A 22,790-nucleotide genomic window follows, 5' to 3' on the forward strand; every position below is an offset into this window, starting at 1 on the left:
TTTTATAACATTTGCTCTCTCTCTCACGTTTAGGTTAACGGAAAGAACTGTTTATTTGTTGTTTAGCCTTTAAGCTAATTACAGGTGGAGTAGTTGCCAGGCGACCAGTTAATGACACATTCCACCTAAGAGAAGCATTTATTAAACAGTGACATTTTGTTTAATTAATTTGTTAAACTACATAAATCCAGTGTGTTAACTGGTAAACTTTTTTTTTTTTTAATCTACAGTTTTAGTCATGTGTAAATTATAATGGGATAACCAAGGGAGCCGCGGCAGTTTGTCAGCATCCCTGTAAACAACACAAACTGATAGACATGCTAGGTTAGCATAAGAATATTTACTTACTTACTTAGATTTTTACGTTTGTAACTTACAGTAAATAACATTTAAACCAGTTGCTTTTACCTTTACATTAAAAGGAAGAAACAATGTTTATTTGCTGTTTAGCCTTTAAGCTAATTATTAATTATTTACAGGTGGAGCAGTTGCCAGGCAACCAAATAAAATCACACATTCCAATTAACCAACTTGTTAATCTACAGACAAACTAGGTTAACATTTCCCCTATTTTCTTCTTCTAGTCTTTTTGCTAGGATATGCTAGCTGCGTGCATCATGAAATTAATCAGATTTCCCTAAATGCAGAACTTTTTTTCAAGACTATATTAACTTAAATTATTTGAATAAACACTTTAATTTTGTCAGTATTTTACTTATTCACTCAGTGAGCCACTTCTTCTCCTTGCATATCCAAACTCCCAAGTGAACTCCAGCTAATCAAGAGCCCTCACCATCCACACAAATGGGCCCAATAACTTCCCCAACACCACGTCTCTCGCTTCGGCCGTGATTAGCAGCAAGAGAAGAGAAAGGAACAACGTCGAGGCTGAACAATTCATAGGTTTTATTTTTATTATTATTATTATTTAAATGGAAAAACCAGACAGGCCCCATCCCCGGCTAGAAAACAAGAGAGCTGTCCGACAAAAACAAGAAGCAGCTGAACGTCCCCCACCTACGATGTATAAAACAACACGACAGACACATACGTGAACACATTCAGGAGCGATGTAATGACATAAAATAAGTGTTTGGCCACTGACAAAAACAAAAAAAAGGTGTTTGTTCAATGCCTCAAATTCATTTTAAAACACAATTAGATGGATAATTGCCTATTTACTGTGCACGAGAAAGGAAGCAAATTTAAAGATCGAACAGAACAGACTTTGACACAGTCGACTGGGGGTTCATGTCCTGAGTCCGGCAGAACGGAATACAAATTCTGGTATTATCCTCGCGTACAACAAAAGTCAGAACTGTAAGCCCTGAGGTGCAGGACCGTATCAGAGGGATGACTAAACCCAGATCTGGATTTAATAGCTGTATGTGTTGTTAGGGAGGACAGAAGCAAACTTTACCAGGTCCCACTAGGTCACATTCACCACTAGCACAGGCTGTAGGTGCAGAGAAATTAATAAGAAAACACCAGTATTTGAGTCGGTGGTGTGCTGCTTTATTTGTAACATGTCATGATTAATTTTAGTTGTTCATTGCTGGATGTGCCCTCATGTGTCTGTGTGTTAACAGCGACTCTTATTCTAAAGCACCAGATAAACCAGAGTGTCCCCGACGTCCACAGTGAGGCTGTTGTCGGCCAGAGTCACCCTCTTCTCCTCCACGCTCACGTTGAAGACCGACGTGTTGGAGATGGGCAGCTTCCCTTTCTCCTCCTGCCCCAGGACGGGGAGGCGGCGAGGGCCGAGTAACGGGTCCTCGTATCGCATCAGCTTCACCCGGGACAGATCTGGTCGGTGTGTAGGTAGAAAAGGGTCAGAGGATAAGATAAATCATCACATAAAGCACATACACCAAATCAGCCACAACATTATGACCACTGACAGGGGAAGGAAATAACATTAAAGTCACAACATTGAGACCTACACAATATTAGGAATATTAGTCATAATGTTATGCCTGATAGGTGTAAATCGTTGGAATGTCATAATTAATTAACTAATTTAAATCCTTTCTGTTTGGGATTAATGTATTGTGAGTGCCTGTGCTGGGTAACCAATCGGATGTAAGGGGCGCTTGAAAAGCCACAATGACAGATCAAATAAATTCATAATATTAGCCAACAGTGACATCATTAACTAATTTAATGTATATTTTTTCTATTATGTATCAAATAATGACACATTTAATTGACCAAAAGTGACACAATTTATTTATTAACATATTTATTTCATATTTTAATGACACATTTAATGAATTAATTAAGCTCCTGGAAACACTCACAAGTAGAGAGCTTAGAAATAACTCGTGATCTCCACGTTTCCACACTTTCATCACTACAGAGAATTGGTTGTTTTTCTCTTTTTCTCCCGTCCTTGTTCACAATGATGGCAGATTAGGTCTTAATCAGCTTTTCACCGAAAGCATGAGTAAACTTTTTGTGATTCAGCCGAAAAATAAAACCCGTGTTTTCTCTGGAAGTAGTGAAGGACAGGAACGCTGTGTCCATTTATCCCACTAACCTTTTATCAGCCTGTTGACCTTGGCCAGCCTGCGGATGATGTTGTCTCTGCTGTCCCCCTGTCGGATGTCAACCTTTGTGGAGAACAGGCCGCTGCACGGCTGAGGGTTGATCAGGGACACAGACACTCCAGGCTAGTGGAGACAAAAGCATGACGCACACAAAAATAAAACAACAACAAAAAAAACAAACAGTTTAAAGTGTTAATTAGAAAGTCTGGTACATAGAAAGACAAATATATGCGCACACACACACACACATAAGCATGTGAATACTGCAAACGGTTTTACCTCGGTCCTGAAAACACAAAACGGTTTCCCTGGGCAACAGTCCTCCTTCACTTTGTCATCAGCCTCCGATGCAAACAAGACGTCAATCTGCTCCAGCTGCACACAACAACGTGAAATAAAAGATGATGCACTAGGTAGTGTGCTGTGGGTTTTAGTATGCACACTGGCAAAATGCTGGTGGTGTTAACCAGGCCTCAAGGCTTCACAGCAATCCATCACGTAGCCTGGGGAGCGGTTTTCCACTGAGACTCTTTGTATTTGGTTAAATTTAAGAGGAGAAAAACACCAACATGCCCACAAATGACTTATTCTTACACATTACTGTGAACTATGAACATCTTCACCTTCAATTGTGCACTCTGGGATTTGAGATGTTGGCTTTGCTGCTGGTTTCATGGTCTAAGGAAAACATTTAGTAATACAATGAACAATCCCCACGTACCTCCAGGGAGTTGGTCAGGTAGACCAGATTCTCCATGAGAACCGCCCTCTCATCGAACTCCAGCTCCAAATCCAAAACTCTGGGTCCATTCTTTTCCAGATTCTCCTACGTAACAGGAAGCAAAACACCCGTCGTTGTCAGTGGCGCACATACAAGCACAAAACAACTAAGAAATCAATAAATAATGACCAGGATTTAATTGATGCTTTTTTTTTTTTTTCACGAACTACAAGATGAGACACTAATAGAAAACGCAGCACAGTGTTGATGCCGCCACCAAAGAGCTAAAACAAACCATCAAACTGGGACAGCTGGCAGAGAAAACAGCTTGAAAGCAGGAAGGACCAGCTTGGGAAACAAACCACGGACAAATACAAAGCTCATGACTATTTATTAGGTTCGTTCCGTTTGATCGTTGCAGTGAAACGGCAACACCTGAACAAAGCCCAGAGCAGCCGAGAGAGATGACATCTGAAAGTTTAATAAGCTTCTGATCTCTTACTCATCCTTGAACTTAAAGCTTTGTCAGTGACTGCAGTCACACTTTAAATGTTTATTTTATTAGTGTCATCATTAGCGTCCTGTGTGTTTGTCTGCTGGATGCTGCATTTAGATCAAAAGCAAAGTGAAGGACGTGCAGCTGAAATAGGAGCTGGTGGACCAAGACGTACAGACTAGCATCCCAAAAAGGAATTGATTTTTATGAATGCTGATGTGTGTTTTGTACTTTTTCGATCAATGAACACATTGAACTCTGGGGTGTTTATTTGTGAAGTCAATGCTACACTTCTTCAAGTGGTTTCGGCGTATCGGGAAAAAGTTGTTGACACAAAGGGAAATGAAAAAAAAAAAGAAACACAGACTGCAATTTTACTGTGAAATAACAGAACAGGGCGGACGTTAGACCAACCAGAGGCAGAGCCGTGTCTCACAAACATAAAAAGATAAGTCACATGGTTCAAACAGCTCATTGAGCCGTAAACAAACTCAAAACCAACGTAGAGAACGTAAATAGTTAAACATCATAACCACCTGACGCAGAAAACAGTCTCCATGTGTACTTCTATCTGCAATAAACCTGAGAGTGATCTGTCTGAGGTTAAAATGAATTAAGAGACGTGAATGAGGTCAAATAAACCCGCTGAAAAGACACATATTGCCACCTAGTGTGGAGGAGGAGGAGGACATGTTCCCGTCAGTTATTAGATTTTCTCTGTTGCATGTGAACTGAGACAAGAACCACATTCAGAAAGTCGAATTTCAAGCATAGCTCCGTTAATCTGTGCATGTAAATGCAGTAAATGTACTTGTAGCGTCCGTATCAAATAAAATAAACATAACATAAAAAGTCCAACATGGCCGGGAGCTTTACCTTGATCATGGCCACAAAAGGCATGACCCTCTTCATGTATTTCTTCAGTTCCGGCAGGGCTCCTAACTCGGTTGCTATCACTTTGTTGTCTGGTAGAACCCCATTGTTGTTCTGAATAGAAAGAGGAAGACACAAAGAGATAAGGAACCGTAGCAGACACATTTTTTTTCTTTTTTTTTTCTTTAAAGCATTTCAATGCATCGTGCAACGCCAGGTTCTGTTGTTTGTTTCCCACCTTGTAATGCTTGCCCAGCAGGGATAAGGCACTGTGCTGCCACGGGGGGTAGCTCTTGGCCACGTAGATGGTGCAGTGGGAGGGCTTGGCTGGGGGCTTAGAGTCACCTTTCTGTTGGAGGAAAACAGGATTAAACTAAAAACCATCACCCCGGTACTATACACCTCCGACAAACAGTCGAGCCGCACAAGCTTGGCCAATAAAGCAGATTATACCAGAACAGGAGGCAGAAGAAAATAAGATACACGTTTGAAAAAAGTGGAATCACCAGTTTAGTCACAGTCTCCTCCTGTTGAAAGGAAGTCAGATACGTATTTAAACGAAACGCCTCCAACAAGGAGGTTTTAAAAGAAACATTTCCGATGAATCTCATTTGAACCGTGTGTCAGCGATCGTGGAGACCTGTGAACTTATCTTAGGGGACAGCTGTCCAGTCTACTCTAGTCCCAAACAGCATGTCCTGATATGACGTTTTAGAAGCGGAAATATTAGGGATTGGAAAAAAAATATATGTATACGGCAATAGATCATGATATAGATTTTAAGAAATGAAAAATCATTTACGTTTTTGTTTTTTCTAATGATTTATAGCTTTTAAATTTTGTTACACTGCATGGAGACATAATTGAGTTACATCGGCCTAAAGCCCCAGGGCTCCTGAATCTATAGAGGTGCAGAGAAAAATGAGACCACAGTGTGACAGATACAACAAATGACCAAAAATGGCCTGGGATTCAGAGGGTTAATATCGGCTTAAAGGAAAAAGTCATGTTTCTCCACCACCACTTTTCCTGTATAAGCGCAACAAATTGGAAAAAGATAATTTGAATTAATATTGTTTTTTGACTGAATTTGTCCAATGGATAATCTCTGTCATCTGACATATATACAATGTGAACTCTAAGCTGCATTAAAAATGTCTCAGTGAACTGTGTAGAATAACGCAATATCAAAATATCGAATGTATCGTTAAGTCCTTGCTAATATCCTCCCCTAAAAAAAATATGTGAGTTGCAGGCAATTTATTCAAGAAAAGAAAAAGCTGTAGCACCGATATTAGACAGAAAATCAATCGATGCACTCATTGTCATTTCCAGATCAACTATTGTTGTTTTTTTTTTTAAAATATGGACAATTACACATGGCGGTGTTCCCATGTCGTGCTCTCCTTAACATTCATCTTGTGTTAAAAACACAATTTAAAAGCCTCTCCGGTCTTTTTCTTCTCATCCTTCCAATCCTGCAGCAGCCATGGCAACAAAACATTTGCAACAAATCAATAGCGGCGGCCTGGGAGCTTGAAATATCGGCCGCTTTGGATCCCGTCAATACTCTTCTTCTGCTTTTCTCCCAGCAGCCCCTCGGCCACTTACTTGAACTGCCTTTAACTTTCCTGCTGTGAAAACAACGAAGGCTTTAAGTCGTCAAGTGAATCCAAAGTGATGCAGGATGCTGCTGCTGCTGGAGTGTCACAAAGAGACCGCTTCAACGGTCCGCAACGGCTACATGTCAGATTAGCAAGTTTGGACCAGAAGGAAATAATAATAAAATAAAAATGTTGAATCATGTTCCAAACTGGTAAAATAGTTTGTTCAGTTCATATCGAAACAAATAAAAACCTTTTTAATCGGCAAAGAGAGACATAAAACTACTTACAGCTTGTAGTTTACGATGAGTAGTTTCAAATAATTCTGCAGAGCTAAACTGATGCTAAACTGCTTGATCTGTTCAGGCTTCTGATGGATAGTTTTTCATCATGTTCTGCATCCTGTTAGGACTGAGTGGTTCATACCACAGACCGGTGGTTTTAAATATACTGTATGCATGTATGCATTTTTTAGGGTGACCACATGTCCTTGATTTCTGGGGACATTCCCTGTTTTGGACGACCTGTCCCCCGGCTAAAGTTGTCTCCGAAAATGTCCCCAATTTTAGCTTTTTATGAATGAGAAAAAAAAAATGTTGCACGCAGACTACAGTTATTACGGTAGCCGGCCATGCTGCTTTGACATTAGAGACATAGCAGTTTAAATATGCTTAAATATATCAAAATAAATGAAACTAATTGTCCCTGTTTCTTCATTTCATAACATTTAATATTTTATTTATTTATTTATTTATATTTATCTCTGAGCTGTAAAAGTCTCCAGATTTCCACATCAGGGGCCATGCTAACCTGTTTTGCTGCTAGTGTGGGATTATTCTACAATATTTACTCATCATCACAGTAAAATAGTTCATCCTTAGTCAATCTTCTACATGAACGTTGTAACATGAGTATGCATGAAAAAAAAAAAACACCGTGGGTCAAACCACTGAGCCCTGACGGACAAAAGCCTCCAACACTCCCAAAACAAAACGAATAAAGAGAAAGCAGTGAAATTCAAAATCAATATTAACTTTCACTGTTAATTAAAAAAAAAAAAAAAAAAAAAGCCTGGACACACGTCTTACTTTGCTTTTGGGCGGCTGCATGTAGGCTTTCAGGCGCAGGCGGAGGTCGTGCGCCGTCTCCATCAGATACTGAGAGGAACGAATCAGGATCTCGTCGACTGGACCGGCCACAGGCCACGAAGCCTTCATCAGGGAAGTCGTCTGTCGTGGGGGTGGAAAGAGGGAAGGGGAGTCAGTGAAGAGGGAGAAAAAAAAGTTTGCATTGAAGCGCACTCTTTAGAATCATATTATCTACACAGCCAGAGGTCCCACGGCCGTCAGAATAAAACTAGCAGACGCCACATTAGCCGGGCGTGTGTGAAGGCTCTCAGGCTCTTTTGCTAGCAGTGCACGATTGAGGAAAACACTGGTTTGTGGGTCTGTTGTTGTTGCTAAGCGACAAGTGAGCCAAAAAAAATAAAAAATAAATAAATAAATAAAAAAATCCATCTCCAGCAGCACAGCAGCGCTGCTTCATATTCATAAATTTGAGTGTTAAAAATATTCCTGGCTCTCAGTGCTGCTGGAAACGTGCAGCAGTGCGTGCATTCGCTTCACGCGCTGCAGAGAGGAGGTCTGTGGTGTGAGGACTGGCTCCCGGCGGACGAGTACATCAACACCGGGAATGTGTCAGTGGTTATTTCACACAGGTAAATGAGCCGTGGGAGCGGCGCCTTTCGTCGTGAACCTTCGCTTCTTAATCTCAGGCGCACGCATAAATGTAAATGAAGAAGAGAAGCTAAAAGCGTTTCTTTTGGCTTTGCGTTTCTATTTTACATTAAAAGAAAGCAAAAATATTTAAATGAAATACGGATTTGAGTGCACACGGTTGCTTACCTTGCCCAGCAGCCCCCAGGTGTACTCGCAAAGGTGTGGGCAGATGGGGGCCAGCAGCAGAGTTTGTCTCTCTATGAACTGGAAGACGAGGTCTCTGTGCATGCCTTCGATGGCCAGCTCCCGATACTTATCTTTGGCTGCCTGAACACACACATTAAAAACAGGTTAAAAGGTTTTTCCAACCATCGTCTTATGCTCCATATACTTGAGGGTTTTATCCTTCAGTGCAGCATCCGTGTGATCTCATAAAATGTTCGAGGAGCGTGCAGGGCCCGAAGCTGTAAAGGACGACGAGCAGAGGGGCGTTATATTTACCTGGAACTCGAAGAAGCCGCTCTTCAGAGCCTCCTTGTACATCATCCTCTCATAGTGCTGCTCCGTCTTCAGGATGCCGGCGTTTATTTCACTAGACAGGTGCACAAACGTCTTTCAATCAGTCACTTTTCAGCGCTGAAATATATAAAAGCTCAGCCGGTCTGGCTTTCTTCCAGCCGACTGGTTTCATCTCTTTCATTTCAGAGGCAAATGGCAATTACTACAAAACATTCAGTTCACACAAGCCAGTAAAATCCCAACTTTAAGACATATATCCACTTAACCTGACACTGACCCACTGATGAGCTGACTGAGAAATGATTTTATTAACTAAAAGAAATCAGTGAATCTATTAATCAATCAAGTGAAATTCCACTCATGTTGTAGCTGTTCAAGGATGTTTTTCTTGTCATGCTGAAATCCAGACTCTGCATAACTGTCCATAAATCGAAGCCACAGACTGTATATGTAGAGCTGGATGGCAGAACTGCTCCACTAAAGTGAAACCAAAGCAAGTAGAGCTCCCCCTGGTGGCTAAAGGCTGCAGTGTAGGTCATAAGCTCCATAAGCTTTATTTTCAAGGATGGTTTCTGACATTTTAGGTTGTTAATATAATGTTGATGCATGTTCAAGTGTCAATATTTTGGATAAGTATCGTTTTAGTTCGTTATTTGACGCTACAGGAACAGGATGGGACATAATGGCGACCGCCAGTTGTCATGCCAACCGCTCTGCAAAGCGAGTGTTTTTAAAAATAAATAAGTTCAGTGTATAATCCAACATTTCTTTGCAACTGGTGGAGGTAGAGCAGAGCGTAGTATTGATTAAATACAAACATTTGTGAGTGGAGGAGGGAAGTGTGTGGGCGGGGCATTGACATTGTGGCTCCGCCCTCAGACCGTACTGATCAGACCCTTCGGGCTCCGAACTCAAGATGGAGCTCAGTTTGGCCAATGACAGGACGTGGGTACGCGTCGTCCATATTTATATACAGTCTATGCTATGGCCTTGCATATCATTTTATTTTTATTTTAGCTATGAATCTCCTCGGAACGCCCTTCAGTCCATCTACCTGGCAAAGACACGATCGTTGAAAGTGTCTGCAGGTCCCGTCCTCAGGTTGTTCTGGTTGGCGATCATCTCCTTCACCCACTCCACCCAGGTGTAGAGGCGAAGGATGCCGGCGTCCGCCATGGTCTCCACGAAGTTGGCGTCCTCCACCGTGTCCCCGGCATCGGCCAGAGCCAAGCGCATACCTGAGACGGCGAGAGAAGAGGTGTGTTAGAGCAGCAGGTTCATGTGCTCTAATTAAACATCCAAACTATTTGGGTTCTTTTCTTCCTATAACACACACACTTGACGCAGTATTTTCCTTTACTCTTCTGCAAAATGCCTTGACAGGTGAAGCTCAGAGGCTTGAGGAAATAAATCTGGAAACATCTTCAGATATCCAGCAGGTATCACCCCGGGCTCCCAGACACAGACTCAACTTAAACACGTCTTCCTGCTGTCAGAGAGCGACGTTTCTCTCCACCAACAACGAGACAAGTCTCATCTATTATTCAGTTTGTTTAAAAGATAAAAACAAAAAGGATGAAAATAACCACCCTCAAACAAACAAACAAACAAACAAACAAACTAAACATAGGAAGAATGTCCAAAATTATACCACTTCTAAAACACTTAGAAAAATAAATGTTTCTCACAAGAGTCACCAGGTATTCATTGTTCTTTACGTCAATTTTTTTCCCTTTAGCTAATTATTACTTACTTACAGATTATTTATATATAAAAGTATATGTGTGTATTTAAGTATATTTGTATGTTTGAATATGTTTATATTATTAATAGTAAGGAGTAATGTAAAAGGAAGCGGGAGAAAACAACTATTATTAATAATTCATGGAGAAGGGGATATGTAAGTGCTGCTTTTTTATTTTTAAGAGTCTGTATTTTATTTATGTCCTTATTATTTCATTTTAAATAACCATATTTGAGTACTCTCCTTTTTACTAGTGGTTTTCAAGAGTCTTTTTCTCATTTCATTTCATTATTTATTTGTATATTTTTATCTACAGCTGAGCCACAGTGAGCAAGCAGTTTCCCTTCAATAACAACGAGGTATAAATTAATAAATAAATAAATCCAGACTAACGGTTACAGCATAAGGAAGAAAAACATGAATTAATTGTGTGTGCATTTTGCTTGAAACCATATTTTTAGACACAAATGTTCGTCTATATCCTGTTGACTGTCAGGAGTTTACAGCCTTCCTAGAATAAAGATCACGCACGTACACAAACAACTGACTGATTATACACACATACACACGTCTATTTCTATAATATTATGAATGTGTTAATGAAGACACTAATTAGTTGCTTCTACCAGAGCGAGTATATTGCACATAGACTGCTGGTTATAGCTGGATTGAAGCTTGCATCATAAATTACTACACAAAAACCCATTAATTACAGCACACTACACACACAGTAACACCTCATGTCACCCGGTACCAACACATCATATCTCACACAATGAGGGGTTTTATAATTATCCTCACAGGGGGATAAAACATGTTTATAATATAATCAAGTGTAATGGTCCATGCGCTGGGAAAATCAGCTCGAACTGTGCAGGTTTTTCCTCCTAAGACAGAAATATTAAAAATGATGAGGTAAAAAATGATGCTACCGTCTGCTGAAAACTTGTCAATGGCTTGGCTGAGGGTGAGGAAGTTTCCTGTTGACTTGGACATCTGGGGAAATAAAACACGTGTTAGAAACCAGAATGTTTCAAGACGTTATGAAGCTATAGATCCACGTCGACTGGGTTTAAAACTGTATTATTTACACAGACGGTTCGATTTTTAGACACAAGCTTAGTTGTAAAATGCTTAATGTTTCCTTAGATCTTCTGTGAAGCCTGAGAAACAAGTATAACCATAAAAGCAAATTAGAGAAAGGACGTAAAACTATATTTTTTAATATGACGGCATTAATATTTGACACCTTTTCAGAGTTGAGGAGCAGATGTCCGTTGGCGCGTACAGCTTGTGGCCACTTCCCACTAAAAAACAAGACATGAGAAGATTTGGTCATTTTCCAGGTTTTATACAGGAATCAGTGAAAACTTTAACTGAACAGTTTCAGCTTACGATAAAGACAACAGAATATCGTACCAGCATCATACAAAAGAATTCAAATAGACTGAGAGAATAAATCAAAGGCAAAGCTTTGAACACGTTTGTGTGTATAAACTCTAAACTAGTTTAATGGATGTACAGTGTTGGATAAGAAATACGTTAACTGAAACTGAGGCTAATCCACTTTTCCAAATAAAAGTAAGAAAAGGTCATATTGTGTATTTACTAGTGTTGAAATCAGGTCCATAGAAATATGAGGAGAACTGATTTCTGGCCACATGTCAATGTTCCTGGATCATGTGTTTGTTAGTTCATGTCAATCACTGTTGAGTTCGATTGTCTCTGTATTTACTGATACATTTAACCATGTTTTTCCCACTCAGGGCGGTGGAAGTGACATCAGTGCATACCCTCTATAATCAGGTCTCTGGTTCATATTAAAGTTAAATGTTGGATGGATCATGTATGTTCTTCAAGCTTCTTCTTGCACTTTATCACAGTGTATCATTTTTTTTTTGTCTATTACATAAACAGTTTGTTCTTGTTGGAGACAAATAAAAATTAAAAAGTCCTAAATTCCGGTGAAGTGGGGGAACTCACTTGTCTTTGGGCCACATAGCCACATGGTTGTACAGGTAGTAGGACAGGTGGTTGGGCACCAGGTCTTTGCCAGACACACGGACGTCCACCGGGTACCAGTACTCGAACTCCCTCCTCAGCTTCTGCAGATTCTCTTTGGGGATGTCCGTCTTAGGGAAAGGAGACGTCTTAAAGAAGATAAAGTCCCACACGTCTTTTGTCATCTGCTCAGGTCTGTGGGACAGGAAAGAAAAATCATTATAACTAAAACTGGTTATTATAAGGAGTATTTTGTGCCACATATAATTCACATCTAAGGCTGAGGGAGAAGGAAAGTGGCTGTTTGAGATTAACATGTCTTTGTTCTGGTGTGTGTGTGCGTCTTGTATCCGTACTTGATGCCCAGTGGTGAGACTCCCTGTCCGTTGAGCACACCCCCCTGGAGGAGGTGGGCCACAGTGTAGTACGCCATGTAGATGGTGGAGTCCGATAGCGACTCAATCAGCCACTGCTCGTCCCAAGGCAGCCGTGTTCCTATGGTAACCAGGAGACGTACAAGCATCACACACACACACAAAACCATGAGCATGAAACAAAAATGATCAAAAATGATTGTCAATCTGGTTACATGTCTATATCCACATGAATGAATGCCAGGTCCAGAAGCTTCCCAGCAGAACACTGAATAATCAGAAGATGATTTTAATGCCATTCACTTCTCCTGTCAGTGGTCATAATGTTGTGGCTGATGTGTACTTGTTCAAAGAACACACAATTATAGACCAACATTATGTAAAGGAATTCAAATCTTCAAGTTAATCTTGCCAACAAAGTGAAATTTAACTCCTTGATGTTAAATAAGCCTCAACTTTTTTTTTTTTCACATTTTTGACAATTTGTCCCTCAAAACTTTTTTTTGTAGCGTTCGTGAATGAAATCAGACACTAACTTTGACTGCAGTAAAAATATATCAGATAAATATTTGTTGCTTAAATCTTTTAATCAACCTCAGTACTGATCAAAAGTACTAAATACTAAAAAAAAAAAAAAAAAAAAAAAAAAGATTCAAAATGTTTGGTCAAAATTCAAAATTTAAATGCCATTAAAAAAAAAAAAAAAGTCACATATAGGGAAAAATATTGGGAGTTTCATTAAAGCTTTCATTAAAACTCCCTCTTGTTCAGTTTGTGGCTGTTTTTGCCCCATTGACTCCCATTATAACTATATTTATTGAATGCACATAAATGACACTAAAATAACAATTCATTTCACAACTTATTAACAGGTGTTTTTTAAAATTTTTTATCCTATGTTACTTAACCTTTTCTGGGTGCCCTTAACAATAAAAATAATAATAAATAAATAACTTGCACTTACACAACGTGAATAATGACACACTTTGTTTACATCTTTGTACTTTTAGCTATCGTAGCATAAATAGAATTTGTTGCAGGAAAATACGAAAGCACTTATTTCTTTCTTTGTTCTTCTTTTGTTGCCTCCACAAGTAAAAAAAAAATAAAAAAAGAACATGAGCAGCATTGTCTGTGTTTCTGAATGGAGACACTTTCCTACAGTAGAACTCTACCACAGAGCGACACTGTAGCGCTCTGCCTGCTGCTCTACGCCAGCTGGCCTTCAGTCTGCATCTATTCCTGTAAGAGGAGAGGCCGACTGTTGCTAGGTGCTTCATCGTTAGTCCTCTGTCTCCATCTATGGACCAAAAACTCCAAACTCTAGTTTAGGATCCTAAAATTCATTATTTCCCCCTTATTGCAGAGGAAGCCGCTTACCGAGACCGTATGTACGCGAGCAGGCGTGTTCCTGCAGCCAGGCCAGAGTCGCTTCAAAGTTTCTCCTGGTCTCGTCACAAAACCTGTGTCAAATAATTGTATTAATTCAATTTCACACAGCAAAAAGGAAAAATAAAAAACATATTAAAGAAAAGGGGAAATCAGACGTCTTACGTCTCTAGAGACTTGAGGGCTTCATTGGCCTTTTGCTTCCACTCAGCATCCCCGTAGTCCAAATACCTGCAAAATACGTAACAAGTCTTTTATTTACGTTTTTTCATAAAAAAAACATACATTATCATATATATATATATATATATATATATATATATATATATATATATATATATACGTATATATATATATACATGTATATATATATATATATATATATATAGAATATATATATATGTATATATGTATATATATATGTATATATATATATATATATATATATATGTATATATATATATATATATATATATGTATATATATATATATATATATATATATATATATATATATATATATATATATATATATTATATATATATAATATATATATATATTATATATATAACATTATACATTATTATTATTATAATTTTACATTCAATATTAAGCTATTCAAATAATACACAGGTTCAAATGTTAATTTTCTTATTACAAATATGTGCAACAGAGTGGGCATCTAACTGCTTCAAAAATTATATATATATATATATATATATATATATATATGGTATTGCTGAATGAATGTCCTAAAAGATAACGTCTTCTGCCTCCATTTATCCCTTTATTAAAATATATTGGATTCATGACAATGTGCATTTAAAGAAACTGAAATTTGTGGGGAAAACCAAAAATATATACATGTAAAATGTCTAATCAACCAAAGATTTTATGACTCCTGTGCAGTAACTGTAACCCCCTGTTGAAGACCTATGAACTAGGTTGAGTGAATGAATGAGTGAATGAATGAATGAATGATAGAGAATTAGTCTCCAAAGGAAATTATGACATCAGTACATCAGTTTTTCCTGTAATAAGATTCTTACTGCACTCACCATTGGTCACACAGAGCCACCACACACTCATCAGCTGAACGGGACATGACTTGTTTTTCTGGCTCCATGTAGATCATAGCATCACCCTGTTAAAATAAATAAATAAATAAATAAATAAACGTCTAAAAATCAAACTTTCATTAAAACTTCCTCTTGTGCTGTTCGTGGCGGTTTTTGCCCCATTGACTCCCATTATAAATACATTTTTTTGAATGCACAGAAATTACACTAAATAACAATGAATTTTATGCTGGTGATTTCCACTGTTCACAAAGGTTCAAATTTGGCAATTTTTTTTTTTTTTTTACCAAATCTCACCATTTATCCATTACATTGGCTTGTTGGTCGTCCAATAACCCGAAAGGTTGGCGGCTTGATTCCACCCTTTCCCTAGTCCGTTGTATCCTTGGGCAAGACATGAGGGCAAAGTGGGTTAAGTGTCTTGTCCAAGGATACAACTATTATTCCCCATATCTGTGACTTGTAAAAAAAAAATGTAGGTATAATGGGAGTCAATGGGGCAAAAACTGAATTTTTTATTTTTTTACTGAGGCTGATTAACAGATTTAAGCAAAAAAAAATTGAACAAATATTTATCTGATATATTTTTACAGCATTCAAAGTGTCTGTCTTTAGCCACAAATGGTATGAAAGGCAGCCCACAGTGTATTTTAGACTTATTTAAAACGTTAAAATCAATCAAATTTTCAAAATTTATGCAAAATTAAGGTTCTTCACCAAAAATCATTCCATTTGCTGCTACACAGTGAAAGTTACAAGGACAGAGAAACCACTTGTGACTGTTTTTGAAACCAACGGTACAAAAGGGTCAAAGACAAACTTTCAGAAGGACAAGTCAGAATAAAGAGAATTAACTTTTCAAACCCGGAGGCTACAGTATATTTTAACCACAGTGTCTTACCTTCTCCACCATCATCTTCTGGATGGGCTTCTTGACGTCCTGGACCTTCTGGCCCTTGTAGCCGTCAACCAGCATGATCTGTGGAAACATTTTATTAGCAGAAACTCATTCACATTAACACATTCATGGTTGTGAAGAGCTCGGTAGGAAAACACTCATTCTGTGTATCCACACATGTGACCCTTTGCAGATTTTGCAAATTGTAAAACTTAAAATTTCCTGACAGTGAAGGCAACAGGTTAAGTGTTGTTGTGACAGGCTTAGAAAACATTCAAACAGCTTCAAACATCAACTTTAGCTTAGAGAGGTCGTATTTTGCTGACCCATGTAGCGTTTTTTTATTTATTAAAACACTCACCCCTTCGTAAAATCCCTTGAGGTAAACCTTCTCCTTGGCCTCGGCCAGTTTATCTTTGTCGTTCTGGCTCTGGATCTTTAGCTCGTCGCACACTAGTGGAGCAGAAAGGCTCCCGTAGCCCGGGATCTCAATGATGGGGACCTGACGTGTGCACACAAATACACAAACACATATTAATGATGAGTTTAGTAACCGAACCAAATGGACTCACTGTGTTCGAAGCAGAATCTTACCGGCTCGAAAGGCAACACCATCTTGTCCTCGATTCCATACTTCTCCCGCAGGGCCTTTTAGAAGTGGAAGTAATAACAGGGATGTAATGAAACTGTAAAAAAAGCTGCTTTTGACCACCTGACCTGGAAACATATAGCTGAAACAACAGCCTATTAATGAGCGCAGGTGCACACACCTGTTTTTTCTTGATGTCCCTCAGAGCAGCGATGTCATCAGGAGCATCGGATGGTACGCTGGTAACTACACCAGTACCTGAGGAAAACACAAACAATCATTTCCTCACAAGGAACTGATCTGGAACTGAGATTTACCATTTCTCATTATCCCTCTGTTACCCTTAGAAACGAGATTACACAGCAGGCGTGAGGGACCGAATACAAACCAGCACCAGAAAGAAAGAAAAAATAAAAATAAATAAATAAAACACTGGATAATAATCGAAGACCGATACTCTGCAACTGCGTCTGGTTTATATGGTTCAATACTGGTGGTATCTGGTACTGTTTGTGGAATTTGTTGTTCTCCAGATTCTCGGCTCCATGGAACAGGACTTATTTTACACTTGAGTTAAAGATTCTTATTTGTTTGTTGCTGCTCCTCTTTTGTGTCCTTGCCTTTCCTATTTCGCCTTTGACATCTGCATCTGTCCCTCCTTCTTTAAGTTGGTAAAAGTTTTACTAGTTTTACTGGCTCCACACTATTTGTGTTCCTCCTTCCTGATTTTTGTCTTTACGGCCACTAAATCTGATGTATCAGCGAGTAGTGACGTCTTCTCCTGTGTCTGATTGTGGTTTTGTGAAAGTCACATCACAAAGCAACACATTTAATTCTACTGTGTCCCTGACAAACGGTTTCCAGATTTCTTTTCATTTACCTAAGAGCGTTCTCTTAAATAAAAAGGGTAAATTAAGGTGAGACACTACAGGTGAATAGGGTAAAAGTTTTAACTAATAGACATCAACATAAAACTTCTATTTAAATATGCAAATGAGGAGTTACCTACTTAAATATGCAGTAATTTGCATACATTTCATTTTATTCAGAACAGGAATCCGAATAATGGCTAAAGCGAGCTTCAAAATTCTTGTTTTATTTATATATATTAGATATATATTCATATTAGATTATCAGAAATTTAATGAGGGAACTTTGCACAGCTCTTTTTATCACTCTATTAATCACAAGATGCTGTCAACAGTCCAGAAAACTCAAATTTTGACATGTTTTAGGAGTAAAATGTTCTATAAATCAGGCTCTGAATGATATATGATTAAATCTCCTCTGTAAATACCTGCAGAATGTAGTTAGGAATAAATGCGTAAAGTTTGGTTTGTGTCAGAGCTGCTGAAGTGGAGATTTCTGGCTCATTTTAAAGTTTTACATAGTAAAATCATTGATATTTTTATTAGAAACCACTATGAACCAAAAACAGATCTACTCAAATTCTTCTAAACACATCATATAATCATATCAACATATATAATATAAAAATATCAGATTAAAATTTCATTTTTTGATCCACTGCTGATCGTCTCCACCTTCGTCTCCTTTTACCAGAGACAATTCAATGTCCATTTTGACTGATTTTATTAAACTAGTTTGATAGAAAACATGTTAATGAATCTCAAAACTGATCAGTGGGTGAAGAAACTGTGTTTTTGCTGTCGTGTCTCACTTTATGAGCAGATTCTAAGCAGAAATTAATATCTAAAGTACAAAGACGATAAAGTGGCTGTATTTTATTGAACCTTTCGGTGACAGGCTGATGGAGAGCAGCAACATGTGACACACTCAAGGACACTTTCACCACCGCAGAATGATTTGACTAATGTGAATCATAAACTCGTACCTTTGTCCTCCTTGATGGTGAGCATAGGCAGCGCGTAGATGATCTTGTAAGAGGTGAGTGGAGCACTCAACGCAGAGCCAAGGACATCCTGCACAGAAAAATACAGAAACATAATGACACCAACTAATCCTGCTTTCAGAGTACAAACAATAAAACGACATTTATTTAAGTGAATACCTGGCCCAGTATCTCCATGATCACTGGCACCACTCCGTTCTCCTTGGTGAAGCCCTGGAAGGACATGTTCCTGGCAGACCTGTGGGTGGAGATGAAGACGTCTCCGCTGGTCGTCTCAAAGGCGACGTACTTCATGTCGGGCCTCACCCAGCAGTTGGTCTGACCGAACATGGTCTCCGGTCTCAGAGTGGCAGCGACCAGGAAGATGTTTTTGCCTTTCATGCCGCTGTGAGGAGGAGGAGGACAGCAAGCGTTAGGACGTCTGTCTCAGATTAACACAAACAATCATAAAAAAAAGTGCTCGTGATAAATCACCTGCTGTAAAAGACTTTGGATTTGAATTTTGCAGTGTAAGGCTCGACTATCTTCATCTTGATGAGGGTGTACTCCTGGGGGCCAACTCCCTGCAAGTGAGGTTCAAATGTGTTAAAAAAAACGAAGCTCTGCAATCACCACGACTCAAAAACAGAACTGATAAATCTACCTCTCCCGTTTGCCTGTCGTGGTCCATGCATGGCTGTCCGTCCTTGGGGGAGTAGATGGTATACCTGCAGGAGAGACCACATTAGTGATGTTCATGAAGTGCTTCTAAACACACATGGTGCAACTTCATCACTGAGAGAAGATGGAACGGTCCGAAAAATGAAGAAGCAGCAGAACAAGAAGATTTGTGTTGCGTCGGTTGTTTGAGTTGTTTTTTTTTGTTTTTTTTTTAGGGTGACCAGATGTCCCCGATTTCTGGGGACAGTCCCCCATTTGGATGACTTGTCCCCCGGCTAAAGTTGTCCCAGAAAATGTCCCCAATTTTAGCTTTTTATGAATGGGGAAAAAAAAATGTTGCACGCAAACTACAGTTATTACGGTAACCAGTCATACTGCTATTGACATTACATACACAGTAGAGTCATGCAAACCTGTTTTACTAATAGTGTGAGATTATTATTATTCAATATTTATTCATCAACACAGTAAAACGGTCCGTCCTTAGTCAATCTACTGCATTAATTCCTCTCTAAACCAGTAGAAATGTCGTAAACACATGATTATGCACGAAAAAAAAATAAAAAATACCATAAATATATCGTGAATTTTGAAAAATACCATGACATACATTTTTGGTCATACCACCCAGTCTGTCTAACTACTTTATCTACCGATACCTTTATTCTGTAGAACTGGCTATAATCTTTGTATAACTGTTCCACAGAAACCTGGATAACATCTCACCTTTTCCCAAACTTGATCTTTTTTCTCTCTTTCAGTGTGAGAAACTGCCACCTGACGAAGGAGTCATAGAAGGGGTTCACGTCTGTAGTGATGAATGAACGCCTCCAGTCCACCTACGACGTGATAACACGATACCAACACTTCAACAAAACCGACTAGAACTAATGGCTTTTATTTCTTATCAAGCGCCTCTTTTTCTGTCTATAAACTGCTTTAATTTGGGGTTTTGCTACTAAGAATAATGGGAAACTAAAAATATTTTTTTGGATATAACATCACCTGGACGACTGAAAACCTTCACAGACACAGAGAAACAAGTCTGAGGAATTATTAAAATCAGTCACCTTGACTCCCATCAGTTTCAGGTCTCTGATGGCCAGAGGAGGGAAGTACTCCAGCCAGTGTTCAGCGCTGGCAAACTGAGAAATCTCCTGGTCGTTCAGGCCCAGAGATCTCATGATGTCCCACTGGTAGGTGGCTGTCCCAGATTTAGCCACTGCTTTACTCTAGCAAAGAAATTAAAAGAGGTAAAAAAGTGTTATGAGTAAGAAAGCAGGGGATACGTGAAATAAAGTGACTCCATTTATGTTTCTGCTTCATATCCAATTGATAATTTCCATAAAAACCATGAGTTGTAATGTTTGTGACAAAAACAGGGACTGAAGTCTGTTTTAAAAGTGTTGGGAAATGTCTCCCTCGGGTCCCGACCTTCTTGCCCTTTGCCTTGTCCTTGATGATGATTTCATCATTCGTCTTTGGCTTCTCCTTCTCTTCCTCCTCCTCGTCTGGAAACTCCGGAGGGTTTCCATACAGCTCCATCTCCCTCTTCAGCTTGTCTGCACAGGCCTGGTGGACAGAACGTGGATTTATGATTTATGATTTATGATGATGCATTATATCACGGTGAATTCAGTCCTTAAATAGAATCTACACAAATATTTGGCAACATCTTAACACATCTAGTTCTTACAATTACACAAACTGTACTTATGAAATGAAATGAAGAATCAAATGAATAAACACTAACTTTGATTGGCATTCCTGTGCAGTGCAGCCCAAACGGGAAGAGGCATTTCTTTCCCTTCAGAGACTGGTAACCAACAGCAAACTGCAAGAACAGAAATAACAGAAAAAAACAGATTTAAAAATCTCCATCGGTCTGTGAACGGAGCTGAACAACGTTAATTTCCTCACCTCACACTTTGACAAGCTGAAAGTGTGGCCGAGGTGCAGGCGGCCGTTCATGTAAGGATAGGGGAAGGTCACAAAGTACTTGCTTTTGCTGGAATAAAAACAAAAACAGTTCATCAGGGAGCCACATATTCTCACACATACAAGGAATACGTCTTTGGTGCAATAACCACACTAAGTCACCTTCACCTACTGAGGAGACTGAGGTACTTTAGGTTATTGTGCAGGACACTACTCGGGACATTTTATGACACTGGCTGCACCGGAAACCTTTTACACTGTCGTCTGCTGGTGTAGCGGAGTCACAGAAAGGAACAAAAAGAGACTGGGCGAACTGATAAAGAGCCAGCTCCATCCTGGACTCAGTGGAGCAGGTGGAGGAGAGGAGGATGTTGGTAAAGAGCTTCTTTTCTTGGACATACTAACAACTTAATACATCTAAGGTAAGATAATACTTAATCTTATCTCAACTTAGATCTATTATGTTCTGTATACCAGCTAAACCCTGTCATTACCTCGTGTCACTTTGGTGGAATACTTGGTGTAACTACTACTGGAATTTGTATTTACTCCTGATATTCATGAATGTCATTACGTTTATTCAGCCTCCACCACTTCAACCTTCGACTAAAGTGAGCTGTTGTTTTTGGTTAGCTACTTAAACCTGATGCAATATGTAAATAAAGTTGTTATATAGTCTCTTGTCTTGACCTTATTCTACATTTTGTATTTTGCACTTATGTTTCCTGCCATAGGGATAAATTAAGTCCTATGTTATCTTATTCCCTTACTCCTTATTCCCGTATGCACACTGAACAATATCCTCACAGATTCACACTCACTTGCATGTTTATTATTTTTTTCTTTCTTGCCAGAAAGAAAAATGCTCTGCATATCTATTAGAGAAATAATAGGTGCACTGTAGTGTATTGAAAAGGAAATGACACATGCTTAAACTGGTCTGACATTCTTGATTATGGGAGTCAATGAGGAACTGCATTTTCCTGCAAAGAAAAACAAAACACCTGGTTCTACGTGTTAGTAAGAATTAGGCAGCTACTCACTTCGTGCTCTCCCCAACTGTTGTCGGAGCATTTTGCTCGAAAGCTTTTTCCTTCTCCCATTTCTCCTGGATTTCAAGTTCAATCTTTCTCAAAAAGTCCAACTTTGCTGTCCCTTTTCGTTCCTGGAAATCAGAGCGAGACATTAAAAGCTTGTTAGAGGAAAAAAAGACAAGCGACAAGTGCAAGTAAACTGCATAAGAACTGTGTTATAACAAGCATATAGAAACAGCTGTAGTAATATCTCGTTTTATCGGAGTCAGATTTCTAATGGAGCAGTTGCATCGATAGCTCGCGTTAGCTAGCTTAGCAAACGGCTACAAGTTAATCTACTAAAACAGAGCGTTTGTTTTTCCTCTAAACTGCCATTAATCTTTCTAAACTGATGTTTATTAAAGCATTGGACCTACCGTCATTTTGACCTAAATACAAGCTATTCGCTACTCTGTTATTTTTGACAGAACAAACAGCGAGAATAGTTTGACAAGGGAAACCCACGCCGCCGGTGTCTGGCTGATGACACACACCACCAAGTTCTCGCGAGGTTTTATGGGAAATGTAGTCATGTGGCAACTTTTATGTGTCGTATTATTTACAGTCAATTATTATTATTATTTAATAATAATAGTTTCTTTATATGCATGGCAACAAATACATTAAGGTTTTCAGTTTCAGAAAACAACATTATTTTCGACGGTGCGAGTTTAATTATTCGCTGTTGACAA

The 22,790-nt window shown here is 38.9% G+C and overlaps 1 protein-coding gene across 1 annotated transcript; it reads right to left on the bottom strand.

Moving 5' to 3' along the window:
- Positions 1-889: 889 nt before the first annotated feature.
- lars1b (leucyl-tRNA synthetase 1b) lies at positions 890-22,600 on the bottom strand. The gene is made up of 32 exons (XM_047607226.1): positions 22,476-22,600; positions 22,069-22,190; positions 21,008-21,095; positions 20,841-20,921; positions 20,522-20,659; positions 20,158-20,319; positions 19,814-19,926; positions 19,071-19,134; positions 18,902-18,990; positions 18,587-18,812; positions 18,410-18,497; positions 16,736-16,812; positions 16,560-16,613; positions 16,327-16,467; positions 15,969-16,046; positions 15,047-15,132; positions 14,154-14,219; positions 13,980-14,062; positions 12,582-12,720; positions 12,208-12,420; positions 11,474-11,531; positions 11,157-11,220; positions 9,535-9,718; positions 8,463-8,553; positions 8,148-8,288; positions 7,332-7,472; positions 4,878-4,988; positions 4,643-4,753; positions 3,271-3,375; positions 2,829-2,924; positions 2,540-2,672; positions 890-1,806 (listed from the first exon to the last, which is right to left on the bottom strand). Exons 1-32 carry the CDS (start codon positions 22,479-22,481, stop codon positions 1,601-1,603), a joined length of 3,555 nt encoding a protein of 1,184 aa, XP_047463182.1. The 5' UTR covers positions 22,482-22,600; the 3' UTR covers positions 890-1,600.
- Positions 22,601-22,790: the final 190 nt, after the last annotated feature.

This window comes from Mugil cephalus, chromosome 15, assembly GCF_022458985.1.
Source record: "Mugil cephalus isolate CIBA_MC_2020 chromosome 15, CIBA_Mcephalus_1.1, whole genome shotgun sequence".
NCBI classification, from domain to species: Eukaryota; Metazoa; Chordata; class Actinopteri; order Mugiliformes; family Mugilidae; genus Mugil; species Mugil cephalus.

What these genes read in the sequence shown, in the direction of transcription:
- lars1b (XM_047607226.1), bottom strand. An exon ending in ACAGTTGGGGAGAGCACGAA is followed by an intron (nt 21,096 to 22,068) that starts GTGAGTAGCTGC and finishes TTTTTATTCCAG; the next exon opens with CAAAAGCAAGTACTTTGTGA. An exon ending in CCTGGGGGCTGCTGGGCAAG is followed by an intron (nt 7,473 to 8,147) that starts GTAAGCAACCGT and finishes CCCCCACGACAG; the next exon opens with ACGACTTCCCTGATGAAGGC.